The following is a 22,389-nucleotide window of genomic DNA, read 5'->3' as shown; positions in this document are numbered from 1 at the left end:
CTCCGCCAACTCATCGTGTAAGTATTCCCTAAATGTTTTCTGTCGACCGATCGAATCTGTCAAAAGCAATAATCGAGAACGAATCCGCCACGCGGATTCCGCAATTGTCGAAACGATAGAAAGGAAAGGGACGCGATACATTCTCCTGGCACGTTCGCGACCAAAATGCAAGAAAGGAAGGAAGAAAAACAAGAGAGAGACATGTTTCGTTTGTTACGAGAATCGTTTGCATACGGTATAATAAGCTAACGTTGCCGAGAAACCTCGAGGAAAAGAGTTCGTTGCTCTTCTTTACAGAAGGTGTTTATTGTCTTCTTTTTTTTTCTTGCCGCCGGGGGTCTCTGTATACATATTACTGCATATATATATGTGGGTGTCCCAACGATACGCGAGAGTTGGCACCAAGAGATTCCTCCTGAAAAAAATCTCAGACAAACGCAGAAATTCTTTCGAGGAAGGGTTTCCCGCATGCTTTCGACGTTTTTTCACGAATAATCATTCGGTGCCCGCTTGTACATATTTGTCGAGGACAGCCTATGTATATATATATATATTATTTTTTCTTCGTCAGCGGCAGTACATCTTCGCTGACCGATGATAGCAATGTTCGTCGAGTACGTGAATCGCCAATTGCATGCCAGTTCGCAGTTTGCAGTCTGTCACGCTCTATTACAGCTCACCTTACCGATGCATAAGTGTATATGCGTGGAATATTCCTGTTTTTATTTTTCAATTTTTTATTTTCCGACCCCCACACCCATCTTTTGGTTTCCGTGTACCAGGTGGCGCCAATCTCTGGATATAAGGGACGGTACCACCTTCTCACAAGACACCCTGTATATACGTAGCACTGGAAAGACACGGGTCGCGATCGGAAACATTGACCGCGAGCGCGTCGCTGTAAATTTTAATTAGAAACGTTGGATGTACCTGTGCCTTTCCCGTGTGATCAAATGTAAAATCGGCAACGCGTTGCCGAAAGATGTTCGCTCGTTGGCTTGTTTGGAACATGTTTGTCTATCGGACCGACAAGTTACGCTTCAAGCAGTTTCAGGAAATCTGAGAAGCTTCTCCTTGGTAATAAAAATATCTCGTTTCTTGAAACCGCTGTCTCGCGCGGTCGTACGTTTGGAAATCTTTAGAGAAGCTTCTCGGCAAGACCTCGCATATCCGCTTGCCGCATCGAGACAGACGATTCCGGAAACTGGAGACCGGTTTCCGGTAGTCAACCGGTGCATGTGGTGTTGCGTGACATCGCATCGATAATTCGAGGCGGTGACGTCGATCGATCGGGAACAATCGAACTAAAACCGCTAAACAATGTGTAATGAACCGAAGAAAAAGGTATGGTACCGTAGATGTTGATTGCGACACAGAATCACCCTGAAGAACGCCGATTAACAAAATCGAACACGTCGCGTTTAATTTTCGCGCGACCAACATTACGCGGGGTCGATTTCGACCCCATTGACGTCGCTCGAGATTTAAACCGCGAACGGACGAATTACGTATAGAAATATTCCGATCGAGATACGATCCAACGATCGACGTTGCTCCCCGAGTTCAGTGTTTAACTATCGCCTCGCTATGCAGGGTGTCGAAGCCCCGCTAGTTCTTCTAGTAATTCGTGTGGCCGCTGCTTTCTGTCTCTTCATACGTACACGTAATTACATATATATGAACACGTTCCACAGCTGTTTTATATGTAGATATATATGTAATTACATATATCAAAATATATATGTATATATTTATATTTATATATATATTTACATGATTGTCCTCTTAAACGTTCGCAGGATGATCCTCGAATTCCCCTAAACGAGAATAGAAAACTCGAGAGAAGGCTAAAAAGAGAGTTGAAATCGGATGAACAGTGTGGGGGAATGGAGGATCAACCTCGTTCCGATCGATGGATCTGTCGATGCCTGATGTACATCCTCCCAAAACGTGTGCTAGCAGACAACGAATGCTAGTCCAAAGAATTGTGGCTATGTATCGCTGACAGTAAGGTTTCCGTTTGCAGATCCGCGTAGTGAACGCATTTCGGCAGGGCCTAGACGCGCGCTACACGAGCGAGCACAGCAGCACTACCTTTGCGGAAGTACTGAGGAAGCAGTCGTCGTTGAACAACCGGCTCTCGCAGACGAGCAGCATCGAATACGCCGACAACAACCCGGACGAGCTGACCATACCCGAGATCGACGTCGAAAGGCTCTCGAGTCACAGTCACACCGAGACTGCCGTTTAGAATGGGACGGACGGGCAAAAAGTATAAAAGAAAACTGAACACACGAGGATCGTCCAGCAGCAGCAGCAGCAGCAGCAAGCAGCAGCAAGCAGCGGCAAGTGGCGGCGGCAGCAGCAGCAGCAGCAAGCAGCAAGCAAGCATAACAGCAACCAAATAGCAGTCGCGGCAGAAGGATGCCATGAAAACACGACGGTCATTCGTTGAGTGTTAACTTTATTCGATCACCTCCGACCGATGTTAATCAATAATCTCTCCCTCCTTGATTCTTGTTCTCTCGTGGCCGGCGTGTTCGACGAAATGGGAACCGCTGCTGCGCGCGTCGATCGTTGAGATACCTTAGCCTCTTCGATCCTTGAGAACGAACAGGATCATTCCTAAACTAGTCAAGCAAACGATCGTGACGCGAGTTTTAGGTCCTCGTCATACAAACACGACCACGACCGCGGCCATCGAACGCGACCGCTGAGAGGGACGATAATAAATAATGAAGTAATTGTAACCGTGACGAGAGAGCGATCGGTCGTCGACGGTCGTGTTCGAGCTCGACGGACGACGAAACGGGATATTGGAATCCGACGATGACGATGACCTTCTTGCCCGCGAGAACATCGTCTCGCGGACCTCGGTCGATCCGTGCGGAAAACACCAATTAATTGATGCTGCGCGTCCACTCGGGAGCTGTGAACGGGTTTCGCAGAACCTCCGCTCCGCCCCGCCCTGCCTCGGGCTCCCCAAGTGTCCGTGTCTGCCGCTGACTGGCCCTACCCCCCTCCCGCGAGGGGACGTGGCCGTGGTTGGCTCCACCCTCTCGCGACCGCGAGAGCCCGAAACCGTCGAGTGGAGGCGCAGCAGAAGATACCAAAATAACGCACCACTGCCTTCCCTCTGTTCAGTTGTTACGTTTCTTCTTTCCTTTTTCTCTCTCTCTCTCTCTCTCTCTCTCTCTCTCTCTCTCTCTCTTTCTCTCTATCTCCGTCTTTCTATCTCGCTATCTCTATTCGTCTCTTTGTTTCCCTTCCCTAAGCCCAGACCACCATATTTCTATTCGTCTAATTTCTTTTCTAGAATATGATTATTCGTAGCTTTCCTTCTTCCTTCAATGAGTAATAGTAATCTACGCCAACGCGAGAATTATTCCTTTCTACGACTCTTCTTTTCCGTTCCTCTTTTTTTCTTTCTTCTTTTCTTTTCGTTTTAAGTGTAACGTAATGTTAGACCGCATAGAATTTATCGGAGGGGTATAGAGTGGAGGGAAGATCTTTTCTAGCTGAAATAAATGAGCGTAGGTGTCCTCGTGGCTCGTACGAGCTTGCGAGGATCGAGGATCGTAGACCAGTGCTGTTTTCCGGTGGACACGTGACCGCGGTCTGTTTGCGTGCAAGGTGTAACGCGGTAGAGCGAGATACAATGGTGCTAGAGTCCCTTCGAGAGCAAACCGGTACGTGACGAGATTTCCTGTGTTGTTTCATTCGTTTATTTATTTGTTTATTTGTCGTTTGTATTTCCGTTTGTTCTCCGTCGCGAAACCGCCGTCGAGAGACACACACGCGAGGACAGTGTTGACTCGTTCGATCGGATCCAAGCGTTTAGCGCGAAACGGTGTACTCGAATGACTTGTTCCAACGTCAAATCGGTGTAGTCTGTCCGCGATAAAACGATAGATGCCACCGGACGCTAGCCTGACTCGACCTTTTGTAACCGAACGATCGCGAGACCATTTGTATCCAGAGAAATATTCAAAGTGTTGCACCCTGTAGTACACGCACACGCAGTACTGTGTTTGTAGGCACAAAGTGCGGGAAGTTCTTTGAATCCTCGGAGATTATGTTGGACTGCACTGTGTTATAGCTTCTCATCTCTACCATCGTTAGCCTCTTTGAAACGAAAAGAATCACCCCCTGAATTCTTCTGTCGTTCTCGTTACCTCGCACAACTCTAATCCTCCGCTTCTGTCCTCTCTCTTTCTTTCTCTTTGTATCTTCTCTCCCCCTGTTCCTCCAGTACGCCCTATTTCTATATCTCTCTCGTACATTAAATCACAACTCCTCCACCTCTCTCTCTCTCTCTCCCTCTCTCTCTCTCTCTCTCTCTCTCTCTCTCTCTCTCTCTCTCTCTCTTTCTCTCTCTCTCTCTTTCTCATCCTTGCTCTTTCTCGCGTGACTTAAGGATGATCTAGTCACTAGTTTGTATCGCTAAATACTTCCGTGAATATACTCAACCCTGGGGGTGCCTTACCGAAAACAAAGTTTAATGAAGTAACAAAAAAAACTAACGATACGAGTGCGCATTGTTTTTTAGTCTTACTTCGCGTGTTGAACGAGGTTGATGATGGACGAATATAAAATGGATAGGGAAACAAAACGAAACGAGATGAAATGAAATGATACGAATAGGAAACGATAAACGAACGAAGGAAGGAAAACGAGTAAGGAGTTACGAAAAGAAGAGTTTATTTAGGAGAACGCGTGAGAAACGCGCACGGAAATGTTTCGCGCCAATGTTATCCCGCGCCTGGGTGTCGCCGTGCGAACATTTTCGGTACGGGTGTGTTGTTGTTGTTGTTGTTGTTTCGAGGTCCGGAGATAACACGGACGAGACGATAGAGATATGTTTGTCCGGATACACGCGTGCCCTCGTAGGAAAAGGGCATCGATTCGAACGAAGGGAAAACGGATGCCACGACATTGCCATTAATTACGCTTAAATCGATACGAAGATCCTGATAGTAAAGACGTAATCACGCCACGGTACGAAACACTCGCATGTACTTTTAGTAATAAATATATAGCTACGATCTACCCAAATCAATGAGAGACGCAACGTTCTTTCGACAAGACATCCTACGCACAGTATTCCCTCCCTATAATCGCACCGCTCAAGACTGGTCTCGCGCGACCGCAGAGAGCAGTGGTCGCGGTCCCGCGACGGCTTTATCGTTTCCCTTTTCTCTTTGCATTTCCATCTATCATTACTCTGCATATTTCAATCTTTTTCTTGATCTCTGCTCGATTCTTTTTGTGTTCCCGCCCACCCGTTGCCACGCCCTCCTCTTTCGCTCCGTCGAACCGCAGCGTCAGCAAGACTGAAGCAGGACCCGCCCACTGCACCGACCAATCCCCTCGCGCGTGCTGGGGATCACGACACGAGCGTCACGTGTTTGACGAGGCGCGATTATACGCAGTGAATACTGTGTATCGCTGTTTTCTACTCTTTTTTTCTTCTCGTATTACTTTCTTTTTTTATCAATTAATCTCTTGCCCCGACTCGGTTAATTATTGTAAAAACCCCAGCGTACGATCAAGAGAACCGAACATAGTAAACTTTTACTTATCTCCCGTCTCAGCGTGGCTATACTGTAATTATTCTCAGGACCTATCGATTTCAATAATTGGGAACGAAGTCGGTGAAAACGAATCCAAATCGAGAATATTGTCTCCTCGCTCCGATGCTGTTCGATCGCGTTGATCCGATCGCGATTATTCGCGGAATGTTCGAATGAGTGTAATCACACGACAAACCCACGAACACCTACACACGCAATACTCGCAATAGTACATCTCGGAAAGAACAATCGCGAGCAGAATTTCGACAAATGTTTTATATCGTGTGCTGCACAATTATTTTCGAGTTTCTCGAGAACATTATATCTCCGTTCTGATTATTTTTAATATAAAACAGTTGTCAACTTCTGCTCTGACTCTGGCCGGAATCCTCTGACCGTTACGGCAGCTGAGGATCCCAACGTTCGAAGGAAGATCGCGACGCGTGCCGATCGAGCCTTCGCGAAATCGGTAGCATCCATCGAATCCGTGAGATCGTGTGTAAGTGTTATAAATATATGGTGTTCGTTCGTGTTGCAGTTTCCGTTAAAACAAAAATTCGGTCGAAAGAAAAACGAGAAAGGATGATCGGTACTGTCTGACTCGTCTCACGGTAGCTCGCGTAATACAGTCGCGTTACACGGACACGATTTTTTCGTAGGTCCGTCAAAGATTGTATAGGACTTAGTTTGAACAGGCTTTACGAGGCCTATTTACTGCACTATATTCTAGTCTTAAGCACTCTATATGCCTTACACTGCCAGTTACAAAGACGCGCTGTTCTTACGGTTACCTTCGCGGTATTACGCGTGTACCATCACGCGTTTCTATGCGTACAATGCGCATACTAGGCTCGACGACGCGTTACGTCGCGATAATCTCATTTCAACTTGAATCTCCTCGTCGTCGAATCCTCCGACGACGTACACTCGATACAATCTCGTGTAACCTCTGTGAAAGCGTCAAGTGTCCAAGGTCACTGAATCCACTGCTCCTCTAATAGCTTCAAGTCGAATGTTGGGGGTAGTGACTTTGAACCAGCAATCGCAACATTTTTCTGCCTCTCTCTCTCTCTCTCTCTCTCTCTCTCTCTCTCTCTCTCTCTCTCTCTCTCTCCCTCTCTTTCTCTCTCTCTTCCTCTTTTGCTCGCTCAATTTCGTTATACCCAACGACGATCTCTGTCCTTTCAGTCGGGACTTCGAAATCTGCACAAAAAGAAGAATTAATTCGCGATAAACATGACGAACGAAACGACTGCTACCAATTTCGCGCAGGCTTTGATAGATGCTATCGCGTCTCGGTGCGGTGCCGATGGAAGAACTAGACCCAAGGAAGAAACGCGCATTGCGAGATAGAAATACACAAAAGATGTAAGATTTCGATCGACCGCGATCGACTCACCGAATCGTCAATCGAAATTGTCGCAAATTTCAAGCGAAAATTGGTGCTCGATCGCGAGTAACCGAACGGTTTACGTCCATACACGCCCACACATACACACTCAAAATATACACGACACGCGTTAAAAAACGATATCTTATTGTTATCGAAATCTTTGCATGCTCGTTATCACCGTTACCGTTATCGTCGTTTTCTTTTGCTCTGCCATCGTTGTAATATCTGTTTACGTTATCGTTTATCGTTCGCCGTCGAGAATGATCGCGCCACGTTGTCATAGTTGTGTCATCGTTGTCGCGAGAACAAAAAAAAAGAAAGAAAACTCTACACGGAGAAGAAAAATGGTCTAGCAAAACGGGAAGCAGAAAAGTTTCAGAAAGCGACAAAAAAAACCACGAGCTAGGAGAAAATCGTAATATAATCGACACGTCTCACACACGTCCCGTCCCTAACTCGCGATAATATTCATCCAAAACTTTTTACGCTCCGGTTGTTCTTACTCTGTACTCTGTATTTAAACGCGATACGCTACTATTTAAGAATTGTGTAGATTAATCCGCGCGCAAAAACAAATAGAGGAAGAACAAACCGAAACGCGGCGGGAAACGGAAAATAAATACGTCGTGATGACGACGATACGGCGGGGAGTCTAAGGAATTGAAAAACGAAATATGAAACGGAAGCGAGAGCGAATGCTTTCTGGATGTGTTTTCGGACAAGTAGCGTGCTTGCGAGAGCGGTGGCGAAAGAGGGCCACGCATTCGGCGGTGGGCGTGGCCGCGTCCGTTCAACGTCGGCGTTGACGTTAGTGTGCGGAGGAAGGCCACGCCTCTTGCGACCGGTAGTTAGAGACGTAGAGAGGCAGGACACGCCTCCATCGAGGCCACGCCTTGGTGGCGGACGATCGGCCTCGGAGAAGCATAAAGTACTATCCTGTTGTATATACCTCGCGAAAAATCGTCTCTGGTAGGGAAATCCTGCGAACCGGCCGATATCTACCAGGGGATGTCTGTGTTATCCTGCTCTCCGTTTATCCTCTTCGTTTGTCTTCGACGTTACTGCGAGCAAGAACGAAGCCAAGAAAAAGAACTAGGAACGAAGATGGAACGGGAACAAGGTGGATAAAAGAGACAACGGCCAGAAATCAATGTCTGTATAACAATGAAACAAACGAACCGTTCTCGTTCAGCGATACCGGTACATGTATATCGCCACGATCCGTGAAAACCGTTCAACGTCTCGCGTTTCGACCCCAATACGAGATCGAGAACAGTTTTCATCCAACAAATTGTACATATACTATACATACATATATATATGTATATACATATATATATATACATATATATGTATATATATATATTTATACATATGTATATATATCCTATATATCCTCCAGCCTTTAATCAATTTGCGATCGTTGGAATCCTTTTACGCGATAGATACACCGATGAAAATTGCATTGTCCGTAAATAGAACAAGATCTCCAAAGTACTTTTTTCAATAGCGATAATCTCGCAAACTGTTCGTTAACGTTGTAAACCGAGTCCGCGCGGGACCTTCGCTGCCACTTTGCTGCCAATGTTTGTTTCGACCGTCGCGTCGCAGCAGCCGCGTGTGCAAAAAGGATTCCACCGATCGACGGAGCTATCCGATGCTTTTTCTTCTGTTTCGTTTTTTATCGAACAAGGGAAGAGAAGAACTAATGGAACTCGAATAGCTGCGACGACACATTGTATATCCTTGTAAAGTAAAACCCATCGTTGTACCAGAAAGTTGAACAAAAGTGGCGAAGAGATGAGCGGGAGGGGGCGGAGCAACGCGACGACTAGTACCTCCTGCTGTCACATCGCAACCGTTCCTCGGTGATCCCAGATCATGGGACTTGTTCCAGCAGTTTCGAGCGAATCCGCGCAAGGACCATTTGACAAAAGTCTCGTTCTCTGCTCAGCGTGGGCGTGGCTACGTCGGGTGGGCGTAACGATTCGAGCAACGAGAAAACGAATTTCTGTTCGGAAATGGTTCCCCCCGATCTGGCACCACCGATCTCTATCGTAACAAACCGAAACGTACCACTGCCTGCGGTACCGAGACGCCGGATGTTGACACTTTCCTCGTACTGGCATTTAGCGTACACTGCAGTTTCCCTTGGTTTCGCGTTCCGCCATTCTTCTATAATCGTACTTTGCGTGCCTCGATATTCTCCTATTTTGTCTCATTTTCTCCTCTATTCTTCCCCCCTCCGCCACTCTCTCTCTCTCTCTCTCTCTCTCTCTCTCTCTCTCTCTCTCTTTCTCTAAGTCTCCCCCTCGCTTTCTTATTCTCATAGCATTATAGGCTGTCGAGGTCGAGATTCGCAGGAGAATATCGATGCGCGTATCGGATCGATCCTCGCGTCCGTGTACCATAAGCAATAAGAAAGACGAAGCAGAGAAAAGAAACGAGAAGGTAACGTTGAGAGAGAGAGAGAGGAGGAACAATATTCGCGAGGGACTGATTCGGCGATCAACGATGATCTCTGATATGGATGCTGGAACCTAACATCTTCGTGCTAGATCGATCGTATTCGTTCGAAGCGTACCCGACGAGGACAGAAATTATGTTTGTGAAGCTGCGGTTACGGCAAGCGATCCCAGAAACAATTCCAAATTCCCTCGTTAACCGCGCACACCCGTTCTGTGTTATTTACCAGTAATCCCGCGACGTCGAAAAACGTGGGCGTGAACAAGAAACGCGGACCGTTATTTATTTCTCGTTGGCGTGCCTGTAACCGCAGCCAGAATGGATTGCACACAAGAAAACGAAACCACTCTACTCCCGATCGAGTAGGGTTTGGGTCTAGCAGAGCACAAAAATCTGAAAATACGAAAGAGGTACCTTCTGAGAAAGTTAGACGTAAAAACACACGCGCGTGTCATGCGAAGATTGTAAGTTACCGAGCGCCAAACAGTCCCTGCTGGGGACACTCCCTCTTTTAAATCTCAGTGATCACAGACAAATTTCTTCAAATCTCCGAAAGATGAAGAGAAACCGTTGAAAAAAATTAATTAGAATCGTGCTTCCTCTCTGCTTCGATGCTTCTTTTTGGCAAGTTATATCTCGCGATCGTGGACGTGATCGATTCGATGGCGACAATACGATTGGACACGGCCTCTTACGATCGCTGCGTGACACGCACGCACACACAGAGACTCTGTCGGGAAACACCTAGCGTCCTCCGTTCTATCCCCAAAGCCCCCACGTTACCCATGTTGTTAGATTCTCGTCATTTATTTTAGTAAAAGTGCAAGGTCACAAAAGTACGATTCAGAATGTTATAAAATGGTGGACAGTTTTCTGTAAAAAAGCAAAAAATTAAGGAAAAAAAATACGCCGAGGTCTCTATCGCCGACACTGTCGTGTCTTTGTTGTTAATCGAGTCGGCAGAGATGGGCTACATTTTCCTCGAAATAGCATAACGATAATAATAGTAATACCGATAATATTAATATTAATATTAATAATATTAATAATAATAGTAGTAAACATCGTTTGTGCGAATTCAAGTTTTTAGCATGACGAGGATTTAAACAGACATTCGTTTCCTTTATCAAGTATTTTATTAAAATCGAGAATAAAAGTGAAGAAAATTTATTAAGGTTTGTTAAAGTTTTCGATAAATGTAACGCCGAGCAAACGTCGATGTTCGCAATCTATGGCGAACAGAGTGCAGTATGTACAGGGTGTCCCAGGATTTCCGGCCAAACTGAACCCTGTCTGCTCTATGAACGAAACACGAGGCGAGAGAAGAGTTATAATGACAAACTGTATTAAAAAGTTCTAATAAAAACATCGAGTGTGCAGGAAACTATCGATCACGAGGATATATTCTATATGAATCGAACACACACACACACGCACACACACAAAATAAAAAAAAAACAAAATATATATATAAATTAATATATATATATATATGTTCTCTTCACTGTTGTTTCCTTCGTACTTCACGATCTTTTGTTACAACTTTTTAATTGAAAAGGAAGAGGACGTTTATGATTTTTCTGTTGTCCATCGTGCCACTCGCGCCACGCTATTGGCCAGAAGATCCTGAGGCACGCTCGTTCTTCGTTATACAACGCTCGATATAGATCATACAGATCGGTTCTCTCCTGCATTCAAAACAAACGACTGCCTGTTTTTTTTTTATTTTACTTCCGCTATCCGATCAAGAGACGTTTGCCCATCTCGGCCCGGAATGCTCGTTGTTCTTTGTGGATCCTTTCCTGTCGTTTTCGTGTTCATTCGGCTGTTGGTAAATTGGGTCGGTAACCATCGATAAATCGGAGGATAGACCACGAAACGAGGGATCTTTATAGATTTTGGGGATGATCGATCTATCGATTAGCGGATCCAGATATACACGAGAAAACACTCACCGTTCGCGGTTGGGACCAAGTCTCGACGATCGTTACAAATAAAAATTAGGATGAGGAAAAGACGATTCTTTTGCGAGAAAAAAAAATTGATTACTACACTACTACTAATACTACTGCTACTACTACTACTCTACTACTACTATTACTACTACTACTACTACTACTACTACTACCACTACTACTACTACTACTACTACCACTACTACTACCACTACTACTACTACTACTACTACTACTACTACTACTACTACTACTATTACACTACTACTACTAATAATAATATTAATAATAACAATAATGATAATATAAAAAGAAGAGGAAGTGGCAATTCTTTGCGCGAGCTTAGTCGTGTCACGTCGTTTCTAACGAATACATAAATAAATAACATAATCTAACTAGATCGTGCACGAGCCTCAGATTTCGAGAATGCGAAACGCTCGAAGGCTTGTCCCGTGAGTCTGCGCGTGAGTTCTCCCGACTCGAATTCACATGATGCAATCACGATCGAATCGGTCGTCGCCCTCCATTTTTTCGTAAGCAAAAGATATTCAAAATTTGAGACGGAAAACGAGAATTAAGGAAACGCGCGCGAAGACTCATTCGGTTGGAAATTACCGTCGATCTACGTAGGTTCGACTTGATACGATTGGATTTATTTTTTTTCTCGCCAAATCGTAATGTCCGGTGGTGCGTCTGTCGAATGTTCGAACGTTTCGCGTTTGTGCGTATGTACATTTGTGTGAACCACGAGCAACCTCATGCCGCGCGGGGCTGGGGGGTAAGGGGGGTAGGGGGGAGGGGGAGCCGAGGAGGCAAAGTGGACGAAAATCGGAAGCGAAGACGATGGAACATTCTGATTTGCTGTGTGCGTCACGTCGTCAAGCATATATGTATATATGTACATGTATATCGGATCGGAGGATCGGTGAAGAATAGATCGACGAACCAAGCTCTATGTCCGAGCCTTCGTTTCCAAAGAAAACTAGAGACTACGAGCGAAACAGAAAACTGAAAAAAACGCTAGAATTATGCAGATCGTTTTTTTTGCAGAACGTATTGTGCGCAAACACTTGGCAAACACTAATATATTAAGGTAGTTATTTATAGAGAAAGTTTGCCTCGAACGTTTTGGGAGGTATTCATGGTTAATTCCATTGGCAATTGGGCAATGCCAGTACCGAGATGCCGAGAGGAACCGAGAGCGTGCGTTTTAATTCTCACAGTTTGCATCAAATACATACCAAAAAAAGAAAAAACAGACAAACAGCAAGAGGAAAGGTATGACAGATGTATTTGGTTCGCGTATGAACGCGTGCTTAGTACGCGCGCGTATAAATTTAGAACTTTAAACCATCGGTGAGAACGGAAACGGAAATGAGTATACGCGCGCGTACATAGGCGTGGACGAATCGAACAACTGTACTGTGCCAGAATATGTAATATCCTGTGTTACGATTGGAAAAACTGTTGTAATTCAAAAGTATTTTGAGAGAATATCCTTTCTAGCGACGAGTCGAAACTTAACCGGTTAAAATTAAGCAAGTAATATATTTATTGAAGTTAAAAGTGTGGTAAATTTTAGAAACGTTGGAATTATGTTTCATATAACGAGTTCATTGATTTTGATTCACATGTGCAATCATATAATGTGAAATGATATATTGTGAACACTAAAAATAGGTAATGGACAAATTATATTATGAATTTGAATTTACAAAAGTTTAATTGAACGTTATAAATAAAGAGAAATACACAATTATACAGAGTCAGTCGGTCGGAGGACAATATTGTTGTTCACGGTTCTCTACTATAGACACAAACATCCTTTAGAATCTATATATACTAATTTTGCTGATATTGTTACAGCAGTTAATTCAAGTCTGTTTCGAAAACAATTCTCTAACATTAATCGGAATATATACAACATATTAGCAGAAGAATGCTATACTGAACACGTCGTGGACATATATTTGGAAAGTTCCAAAGCGGAAGACAGCAACGGTCATTGTACCGCAGACTGCTCTTTCTGTAAAATACCATATCTGCGTTGCAGTTCTTCTTCCATCGCTTCCAACTGTTCTCTGTTCTGTTCTTGCGTCATCTGCTCCATCAATTCGTGGTTGTAGGTCGAGTGCAACATCAAGGCAAGCACACCAGCCCGAGAAGCCATGTTTGCTCGGATTTGTCTCTCTTGTTCCACCAATTCGTCTATTTTCAGCCATTGCCTGACTCTCTCCATGTCGATTTCCGCTCTTCGCAGTTTCTCCCAGACATAATGTTTCACACAGCTTTTCTTCGGAGCACGACAGAATTCTCCGGTGGTGTCGAACACGTTCGTAACCAGGGGACAACCACAAACCTCTGTCTCGCTGATCTTCGGGTCCTTGCAATGTTCCGGGCACAACACGCGCAGTCTTTTACAATAGGTCCGGTTCGCAGGGTTGTAAAAATCACAGAACATCACCTGTCCCTCGATGCGCGTCTTGAAGATTGAGCCAAATGACGCTTGAGACTCGTACTATAAATTAAATAAGATTAGTAAATTAAACAAAACATGTGAAATGTATCACCATTGCATTACCTTATTGAAACATTTCTCCATGTGTTTGATAGCAGTCCTTGAATGGATCTCATGACCGCATGTAATGCAGTACATGCTCATCTCCGCGTCATCGTTGTCGTCTACTTCTGCCAGAGGATCTATAGTTGCGTGTTTAGCTCGTTCTACGATTCTATCCAACTCGGTGTGCCTTTTGTCCAGTTCCTGAAGTATTTTTCTGACATCATGTTGCTGTTTCCTGACAGACTCTAACGCTCTTCTGTTGTTCTGCTCCGCAATGCAAGGCGTCAAAGACCATTCTTGTATTCGTTGAGGCAACACTTGATAGATTCTGTTAGTTGCCAACTTCAATCCACATTCGTCAGAACAATACTTGCTACCGGCTCGTGATTGTTTCGTGCAAGCCGGCCCGTAACAATGTCTGGGCACTTCCAGATGTTCGTTCCTCTCATTGCTCGAATCTCTTTTCCTTTTCTTGATGAACTTGGAACTCTTGTTGAGGCTCTTCGAGGGTTTCAACGGATCGCCCAATACTCTACAAGTTCTCTGTATGCATCTGAGCTTTAGTCGTACTGAGGGTCCGAATTTCTTCAAATGTCTAGCAAACGAAAAAGGATCAGATACGATTGATCACAGTCAATTGTAATGTTGAATCTTTACCTGCAAGCATCGCATCTTCCACAGTTCTCGGTTCTTAAACATCCAGTGCATTGTCCACATCGTTTTGATGATTTCTTGACTAAAGTTGGATCCCAAGGCGCATCATATTCGTACCTATGTGCTCGATCTTTCTCTTTCTCTTTATGCTTCTTGTACTTACGATCTTCTTGCTCTGTTCTCCTTGGCTTGTAACGAGTAACAAGGGTAGGGTCCTCTTCTCTGCATCGCTGCAAGCGCACTGTATTTTAATAAACTCTTTTTAATGAAAATCATTTCTATAAAATCAAAGGATTTCCTACAATGCAAAAGAATTGTTTTATATGCTTGGCATCCTTTTCTGTAATATTTATACAGTCACCATGATACCATTCTTCGCACGCGTCACAGCCACTGAAATTCCAACGGATTCATTAATACATCTTACCAGAGAAAGATCCAGTAAAGAGCTATTACGTACATCATGAAACGAGAACTATCCGAGCTTCTACAGATACAGTATGCTTGACCATCTTGTTTCAACAAAGTAGCTATTTTGCTTTTTCTTTCTGGTAACATAAATTGCTTAGCTATCTCTTCTTTCTGCAACAATTTTTTCCATGAGATGTATTCAAAACAGAGACAGTTTTACCACAGATTAACATTTTACAAACGTATTACTCACCGACAGATTCTGTTGTCTTTTGTCAGCCATGATTTTAGATTATTGGTTTGTCAAATTTTTCCTCTAAAAAACCCTATTACTTCAACAGATTTGTAAATTTAGCACCAATTAAACGTGACGATGCGATCCATAACCATATCGAAGTTCTGACTCCAATACTCCTATTATACTACAGGCACAATTTTATTATTGAGAATACATTAACATCATTATTTTACGCAATAAAGAATAATACGCTTACCATTTCTTTATTTCCTCAATCAAAAAGTACAGTTCATGAACAAATTAGAATCATTGTATGTATTTACAAAATCAATCAGTGCCCGTGCACTGACGTATTCAACCATAGAAAAAGACAATACAAGAAGGACAAACTCTAGAAAAACAATTTTATATATATAAGTTTCACTATTCGGGCTTGTTGATTTAATTACCGTATCAGTACGTGTATTAAGATGCAATACGTAAAACCTACTTTTGTTAAAATTAATATTTTCAGGCGATTCTGCATTTTGCAGACGTGGGAGACTGTGGTGCTCCTTGTGGAGAAAATGGGAAGCTTCTTTCAACGTCCGTATAGCGCCAATTAGTGTAGCGGCAAAACGCTCGAACTGGATGCCAAATTCGACTGTTGTTAATTTGGTCAACAGTTTAAGCGTTTTGCCACTGGCCTAATTGGCGCTGTACGGACATCAAAGAAAGCTTTACTTTCTCTTTACAAGAGGCGCCACAGTCGCCAACTCCTGCCAGTATATCTTTAGCATTTGAAAGGTTAGTGTTACCGAAGGATCATAATTGTATCGATTTTAAAGTAGTTTCGGTCTCTTTTTAGAGACCGTTGCGAGATCATAGATCGAAACAGCGGATCTATTATTTGTACTGTATCGCCACTATGGTTGTCACACACAAGACAACGATCCCATCAGACGAAGAGTTAACCACACAGGAGATAAATGTTAGTTATCCGTTCCTACAGGCAGCATCCTTCTACATTGGGAAGAAATGTGAATGGGACAACAATGTAAGCAGTTTCACTTTTTTCTAATTGTATTAAATATGTTTAACTACACATTCGTTTTTAATCCCATGTTCGAGCTTCATTAATTTTCCAAAGATTATATAACCTTCTCAATTGGTGACAGTATACAATTAGATGGGTGTGATAACCTTGACTTCTTTTTCGAAAGAAATCATTTTTATAATTAATTAGTTACTATATTATCATTCTACCTTCAGGAGTTTATGCTATGCAAACGAGAAACTAAGGATCCGCGAAAATGTATTCAGGAAGGGAAAAAAGTAACTGCCTGTGCTTTAGAAGTATTTCAAGGTATCAAAAAACATTGCGAGAAGGAGTTTAATCAGTATGCGGATTGTATTGAACGCTCCTCTGGTACCATGGAATTGTCTCCGTATGTTGATTTTATACTTAACATTTATTAAACAACGTTTAAGAAAGAACTTTTTCAATTCAACTATTTGAATGCAACTAGATGTCGGAAAACTCAGGCAGTGATAGATAATTGTGTTCTGAAGAATCTGCAAATAGAACGACCACACGCTGGATACTTCTGTGAAGCCAAAGTTCATAATACATCAAGACCAAAGCCAGAAGAGCCTAAAGATGTGCCTCGTCAATGGGATAAATCAGCTGATCCTCCTCCACTCTTTGATCCTCCTTCAACCAAATATAACTTCAGAGGCAGATTTACTTCATAGTGTAGTTGCAATATGTTTATAGTCGTTTATCGTATATGCTGGAACCTTGGAAGAACCAAAGTTATCAAAATAATTGTACTGGTTTTTTTTTGTATAACCAGAAGTGGATACGAATATATGTGATTTATTTGTCAAAAGCTATATACTACTAAGCAGAAATAAACATATATCTTCATTAAGAATAAGTTCTGCTTCACTGGTTGCAAGATGAAAGATTGTATTTATGAAAAAAGAATTGTTCACAGTCGAGTAACTAATGATCTACAAATAAGAATTCTTGTGGGGAAGATATAGGTGTGTATGCATGTGTTTAATTGAAACATTAAATGTTGGGAATTCTTGATCGCTCGCAAATGAATCGTTCCGTTAATATCAGCACTTTTGCATGTTCTTTATTAATAGAACATTCCTTCACCGTTGTATGGCAAAGAAAGCAGAAGACGACATTGATCGGCATTCCTTTCTGCCTTGCCGTATGAATCAAAACAACAATTCGTGGTAATAACCATTTCTAAATCCAGCAGATTTGCACCTTAGAGTTTGTTTTTGTTTTCGGTAATTACCCGTGAGCAACACACACGAAATACACAGTCAATCGGAAACATCATTTCTGGACTAACGCATCTATCGTCCTCCACGTAGGTCGGAAAATAAAATTAGTCCAAAAATTGTGTTTGCTGATGAGCTGTGCACGTGTGACATACAATATAAACATTATGTACATAATGGTGGAGTCTAAATTATTCGTGCAACTGTGTTAGACGTATATCACCGTTTGTTTCAAGGTAACCTCACACTATACATCTTAGCAGAAGTAAGTTCGAAGAACAGTCTTTAAACAAGTTTTTGGAAGAGATTCGTTAATCAGAATGGAAGAAAGTAATTACTAGAAATGCAGAATAGTGTCGTTACTCGTCCAGTTGCACAAATAATTGAAATTCTCTGTTATCAGTCCTTTTACATCTTAATACACAGTGCTATGCAAGTACAATGTTCCAGGGTGCAAAAGCGAGCAATTATCCTGCTAACCTGGAGACCCCACTTCTGCATAGCACTGCAAGTACAAACAGTGAGGCACTATGCAAATTTCTCACATATCACTTAACAGTATGTGTTTCAATATTTCGCTCACAAGTTTTCTACAAGAAAAATTACAAGCAGACGAACGTTCGTGGGGGAGTGTTTGTTCAATGAAAATATTCACTCTCGGTTCTCGACGAACGTGTCATGGAAGCAATGAACTCGTATGATCTAACAAATCCCTCTGTTGTGCCGGATTCTCTGTTAGCTCCAGGTAATGTCGTAACCATTCCAATTCGGACTGGGTGCTAAGTGTACTCTCCTGCCTTTGTAGAAAAATGTGACTACTCCACGATATCCTGTTCTGGGCACACCACTCTACCAACAGAAATTAATAGAAATTTCTTAATCTATACGAGATCGGAATAAAAAAGATAAAGCGCCCTGGTAGTTACCCTAAAGTCGTCCATCAATCCAAACTGCTTGGCAGTGATTTTATACGCTTGACGACTGTAATAAGGTATTCGCACCGCACCCGGCGCAACTACTTTTCCGTTTTTTAATTCCAAGAAACTGACCACCGTCGATTGGTACACCTCGTTCACAAAATTTATATCATAGTTGTCCTGAAACATTTGTTCCATTGAAATCGAATCCTTTCTAGGATATTAGCATTGTGTTCTCACCTTCAACAAATAAGTCAAATTCATCTTTGTGAAATGCACATATTCGGTGTTCAACTTAATATACTTTAAATGTCTCTCGTAGAACATTCCGCTGTGGAAATAAATCAATGCATTAAAATTGTATCTATGTCGATAATATTTTCCATACGTACTTGCTCACGCCAGTTTTACCGAATGTTCTCGTCCTTGATATCTCCGGTCGAATGCATGCTCTATTGCGACGTTGTTCGGGTTGTCTTATCCAGTCATCCCAATATCTATTACAACGATCATTTAAATACTTAAAATCGAAGAAATCCTTTTAAACAGAGAACATATTTTGTACCTACGATTTGGGCCATTTTGGTGACAGTTCAGTCCATAATTGACGGGTGAGCATCCAACCTAGACCAGGAAAAAAGTCTGTCCTGTATAATGCATCGGCCGCATTGTCATCGACTAAACCGGCTTTTCCATTGTCATTCCATGCCGACACACACCACAGAGAATTATCGGATACTAACAAGGGATACGTGCCCAGGAAGTATTCAAAAAAGTCTGGTGCTATATCCAAATCATCTTCCACTATTATCACAGTATTGTACCGAAGTTGAAAGAATACATGATTGAGAGCCCATCCATAGTGACGTGCAATTTTAAAGTACCCCTTGAACTTCTTCTCTTTTGGTGGTACTTCGATATCTGACTGATCGGGTTGCTGCAAGCCATTTATTAACATTAGTAATCTCTCTGAACCCAAAACAAATGAGCATGCAGCATGTCATACCTGTATGTGCATTATTTGATCTCCATATCTGGCAATAACTTCGGCAGTCTGATGGTGTTGACAATCTTCAGAAACAATAATTGGAAACTGTTTTATGCTGGGCCTGTATTTGATCAGTTGATTGAGGCATCTTTGTACTGTGATACGATTGCAAGAAAATACTAAGACTGCTATTATTGGAGATCCATCTGGTAGTTTTCCATTGTTAGGAACATTATAAGGAATTTTGGTCTGTTTAAAAAGATAAAATATAGGATTTGCAAATTGTATTAATAGCATACAATATATCAACTCTTCCTAAAAAAGATATTTTACCGAGTGAATCAATTTTTCTTGCAAATTCTGCTTATCCTTGTCATAGTTCTCAGTGTCTTTCTTTTCTGTCTCAAATAAAACCTCGTCCCGGGCAATATCATTCTTGTCCTTTTGTTTCTCATTGGCATCCACATGTGCAGTTATTGCATTTAGCTTCTCTTCTCATTGAAACAGAGAAAACAATATTTACAGTGTTCTTTATGTTATCCTAAAAGTTATACTTTCAAATATTTATATAACTGAGACATACTTTTACGTTGCTTGTCTTCTTTGATGTCCTGGAGAAGCTCCTGATTCAATGCAATCTCTTGCTTCACTCTCTTTTCCAATTTACTAATTTGATTGGATACTCTAGCCTAAAACGAAAAGACCTGCTTAACTCTCTAATCTTGAACAATTCTTCCAAAATTCTCGCGTGTAATTATTAAAGCATGCACAGAATTGTTTTGGATCAACTATTTTAAGGAAAATAGTTCTTCAATCTGTTGGTACCCGTCGACTCTTCAACCAAACAGAATTCAACCACAAGATCCATTTACAATTTCAAAGAGCTTACTGTATCTCTTTCCTTGTTCACTGGCTGATCAGAGATTAGAAAGTATGTAATCAAACCCCATAGGACAAGAGAGCCAAAAATAATGCTGACTGACCTGTTCCGCATGGCAGAACCAGTGTCACCTCATCTATAACAATTGAAACAAAGATGGATTATTTTTCATCTCGTTAAAATCCTTGAGTACACAACAACATGTGTCACGTTTGTATAATTCTTTTAACAAATGCTAACAGATTTAAGCTTAAAAAAGCAAACAAATGTTTCAAGTTAAAGGATCTTTATAATTGTTATCTGTAAGAGATAACAGAAAAGGAAACGCGTAGCGGTTTTACTTATACTATACCCAATGGAAACGTCGATCGAAAGAGTGTGCCATTCTGTTTGCTTTTTCGTTGCCTAAATAAAATCATGAAATCTGTATGTTTATCAGATTAGATTATCCTCATTACCTACCATTATGATATCCACGTAATCGCTCCTCGATTGTCGCTACACGAGGACGACGTGCATTCTCGCACGTAAGCGATAATTGGCTCGCGATCTGGCTGTCGCCCGGTTTACGATTGTCCAATCGGTGTTGTCTAGGTCCAGCCGTGTTGGTGTGTCGGTAAACGGTCACGGTGAATTAATCTGCTCTAAACAATATCGCGAAGTCTCACGCGCTGACAGGCTCCTGCAAGCTCCATTGTTGGCCTTTGCGCTGGACGCGGAGAAAATTTGTTCGAGAAGGAATGCATCGTTTTCCCTCGTAGAAGGGCCCCGTAGAAGGATCTTAACCGTACGGTGGAGCCACGTTGTATTCTCATTTGTAGCTGTGCTTTCGCACACGTTATACGCGCACGTGCATACCTCCACACTTGTAAAGTTTATCGATTAACATTTCGCCATTATTAATCTCGTATCACAGTCGCACTGTTTGTCATCTTCGAATCCTTAGGAGCGTGTTAGCAAATTAAATCTATGTATACAGTGAAATGTTATGCGACCATACCTAAAGCCGTATAACCGATCCACGGATTTCAATATGATATATATACATACAAGCGTACGTACTCGTGTGCGTTATGAAACATAGCCGAAAAGATTTTCGTTTGTTAGTGTTTGTATTGTGTTAAATACAATTCCCAATACATAATTCATTCCACATACTCTATACCATCATACGGGAATTCTGGCAAGAATTATTACGCCTAAAGTAGACAATAGTGGTGCCTCTGGCGGAGACAAAATGAAACTTTGTGCAGAGTCCATACAGCGACCATTGGGTTAGTGGCAAATCGCTGAAACTGTTAGCCAAACTAATTCAAAAATATCCCGTTAGATATTATGTGGACTATAATTTCCAACCAGCTTAGTGGCGTCATCTTACCGCAAAACGTCCAAGCTGATTGTCAAATCATTTTCTTAGTTTTCCAGAAGATGGCACCTGCACCCCATGTTCTTGATGCCGTCTAACGGACAATGTTAAAACTGCTCAGCGTTTTCCTTTGATTCTGAAATTGTAATGTAGGTAACATTGGAATTACCTGACGATCCTCTTTCCTCACAAGTACAGATTTGCCCAGGATGATTTGGGATCCGTACTGTGAACGAGTTAAGACATTAAGATGAGGACTTTGGGGCATAGATTTACGATCCCTAAATATAGAAGTTCTGAAGCCCCATTCAATATGAAATCATTATCATGTAACGAGAATCTTTAAATCAATCGATAATTTCATGGCAACCATACTTGGATCAATTCGTACCACTGTGTAGCAGTTTAAGTATATTTCATCACCTACCAATGTGCTAACGACTAAAGGAAATATAGTTAGGTCAACGTTCTATTTTCCGAGACGTTAATAATGATACTGTCGTTAAATGCATAGCGAAGCGACGGAAATTTGTGCAAATTAAATTATTATATTTACGGTAGTTTTCATAGATTCATATAAAATCATCGGGCAAATTGTGCTTTCAGTTACAACGACAAGTTAGATTTCTAAAAGGAACTCTATTATCCACTTGACTAACGTTCAGCGTGAGTACGTTCCCTTACTATGACGCGTACTACCTT

The 22,389-nt window shown here is 42.2% G+C and overlaps 4 protein-coding genes across 11 annotated transcripts in view; 2 read left to right on the top strand and 2 right to left on the bottom strand.

Annotated features, from left to right (window-relative positions):
• The window catches only part of Pmca (plasma membrane calcium-transporting ATPase 3), a 71,692-nt gene extending 57,879 nt beyond the window's left edge, over nucleotides 1-13,813 (top strand). For 4 of the 6 annotated variants that reach the window (XM_078184504.1, XM_078184506.1, XM_078184505.1 and 1 more), the window contains one exon: nucleotides 2,027-13,813. In XM_078184504.1, the coding sequence (XP_078040630.1) occupies nucleotides 2,027-2,251 (225 nt within the window). In that variant the 3' untranslated portion in view covers nucleotides 2,252-13,813. The remainder of the gene's footprint in view (nucleotides 1-2,026) is intronic. The other 2 variants (XR_013494358.1, XM_078184509.1) reach the window with 2 other exon arrangements.
• LOC144471923 (CXXC-type zinc finger protein 1) lies at nucleotides 13,388-15,801 on the bottom strand. Of its 2 annotated transcripts, XM_078184512.1 has the most exons (8): nucleotides 15,744-15,801; nucleotides 15,510-15,644; nucleotides 15,269-15,437; nucleotides 15,065-15,186; nucleotides 14,907-14,997; nucleotides 14,608-14,834; nucleotides 13,969-14,545; nucleotides 13,388-13,905 (listed from the first exon to the last, which is right to left on the bottom strand). In XM_078184512.1, exons 3-8 carry the CDS (start codon nucleotides 15,296-15,298, stop codon nucleotides 13,390-13,392), a joined length of 1,563 nt encoding a protein of 520 aa, XP_078040638.1. In that variant the 5' UTR covers nucleotides 15,299-15,437; nucleotides 15,510-15,644; nucleotides 15,744-15,801; the 3' UTR covers nucleotides 13,388-13,389. The 2 variants fall into 2 exon arrangements, with proteins under 2 accessions (XP_078040638.1, XP_078040639.1); XM_078184513.1 differs by lacking the exon at nucleotides 15,744-15,801 and having other exon boundaries at nucleotides 15,510-15,660.
• A 201-nt stretch (nucleotides 15,802-16,002) lies between these two features.
• On the top strand, nucleotides 16,003-17,328 carry Nd-19 (NADH dehydrogenase [ubiquinone] 1 alpha subcomplex subunit 8). Of its 2 annotated transcripts, XM_078184517.1 has the most exons (4): nucleotides 16,003-16,039; nucleotides 16,101-16,289; nucleotides 16,505-16,680; nucleotides 16,762-17,328. In XM_078184517.1, the coding sequence occupies exons 2-4, from the start codon at nucleotides 16,161-16,163 to the stop codon at nucleotides 16,985-16,987; spliced, it is 531 nt and encodes a 176-aa protein (XP_078040643.1). In that variant the 5' UTR covers nucleotides 16,003-16,039; nucleotides 16,101-16,160; the 3' UTR covers nucleotides 16,988-17,328. The 2 variants fall into 2 exon arrangements, with proteins under 2 accessions (XP_078040643.1, XP_078040642.1); XM_078184516.1 differs by having other exon boundaries at nucleotides 16,005-16,289.
• A 917-nt stretch (nucleotides 17,329-18,245) lies between these two features.
• Nucleotides 18,246-21,371, bottom strand: Mgat1 (alpha-1,3-mannosyl-glycoprotein 2-beta-N-acetylglucosaminyltransferase). The gene is made up of 10 exons (XM_078184514.1): nucleotides 20,784-21,371; nucleotides 20,331-20,457; nucleotides 20,025-20,130; nucleotides 19,775-19,932; nucleotides 19,460-19,690; nucleotides 19,023-19,390; nucleotides 18,846-18,950; nucleotides 18,694-18,784; nucleotides 18,463-18,633; nucleotides 18,246-18,385 (listed from the first exon to the last, which is right to left on the bottom strand). The coding sequence occupies exons 2-10, from the start codon at nucleotides 20,433-20,435 to the stop codon at nucleotides 18,272-18,274; spliced, it is 1,449 nt and encodes a 482-aa protein (XP_078040640.1). The 5' UTR covers nucleotides 20,436-20,457; nucleotides 20,784-21,371; the 3' UTR covers nucleotides 18,246-18,271.
• Nucleotides 21,372-22,389: the final 1,018 nt, after the last annotated feature.

The sequence above is a fragment of the Augochlora pura genome, chromosome 7 (assembly GCF_028453695.1).
Source record: "Augochlora pura isolate Apur16 chromosome 7, APUR_v2.2.1, whole genome shotgun sequence".
In the NCBI taxonomy this organism is placed as follows: Eukaryota; Metazoa; Arthropoda; class Insecta; order Hymenoptera; family Halictidae; genus Augochlora; species Augochlora pura.
The sequence above is the reverse complement of the archived record's forward strand: the minus strand, read 5'-3'. Positions and strand labels throughout refer to the sequence as shown.

What these genes read in the sequence shown, in the direction of transcription:
- Nd-19 (XM_078184517.1), top strand. Translation starts at nt 16,161, where the DNA reads ATGGTTGTCACACACAAGACAACGATCCCATCAGACGAAGAGTTAACC. An exon ending in AATGTGAATGGGACAACAAT is followed by an intron (nt 16,290 to 16,504) that starts GTAAGCAGTTTC and finishes TTCTACCTTCAG; the next exon opens with GAGTTTATGCTATGCAAACG. An exon ending in GGTACCATGGAATTGTCTCC is followed by an intron (nt 16,681 to 16,761) that starts GTATGTTGATTT and finishes GAATGCAACTAG; the next exon opens with ATGTCGGAAAACTCAGGCAG.
- Mgat1 (XM_078184514.1), bottom strand. Translation starts at nt 20,435, where the DNA reads ATGCGGAACAGGTCAGTCAGCATTATTTTTGGCTCTCTTGTCCTATGG. An exon ending in AGAAGACAAGCAACGTAAAA is followed by an intron (nt 19,933 to 20,024) that starts GTATGTCTCAGT and finishes TTCAATGAGAAG; the next exon opens with AGAAGCTAAATGCAATAACT. An exon ending in AAGAAAAATTGATTCACTCG is followed by an intron (nt 19,691 to 19,774) that starts GTAAAATATCTT and finishes CTTTTTAAACAG; the next exon opens with ACCAAAATTCCTTATAATGT.
- LOC144471923 (XM_078184512.1), bottom strand. Translation starts at nt 15,298, where the DNA reads ATGGCTGACAAAAGACAACAGAATCTGTCG. An exon ending in TAAAACAATTCTTTTGCATT is followed by an intron (nt 14,835 to 14,906) that starts GTAGGAAATCCT and finishes GTGCGCTTGCAG; the next exon opens with CGATGCAGAGAAGAGGACCC. An exon ending in GGAAGATGCGATGCTTGCAG is followed by an intron (nt 14,546 to 14,607) that starts GTAAAGATTCAA and finishes TTCGTTTGCTAG; the next exon opens with ACATTTGAAGAAATTCGGAC.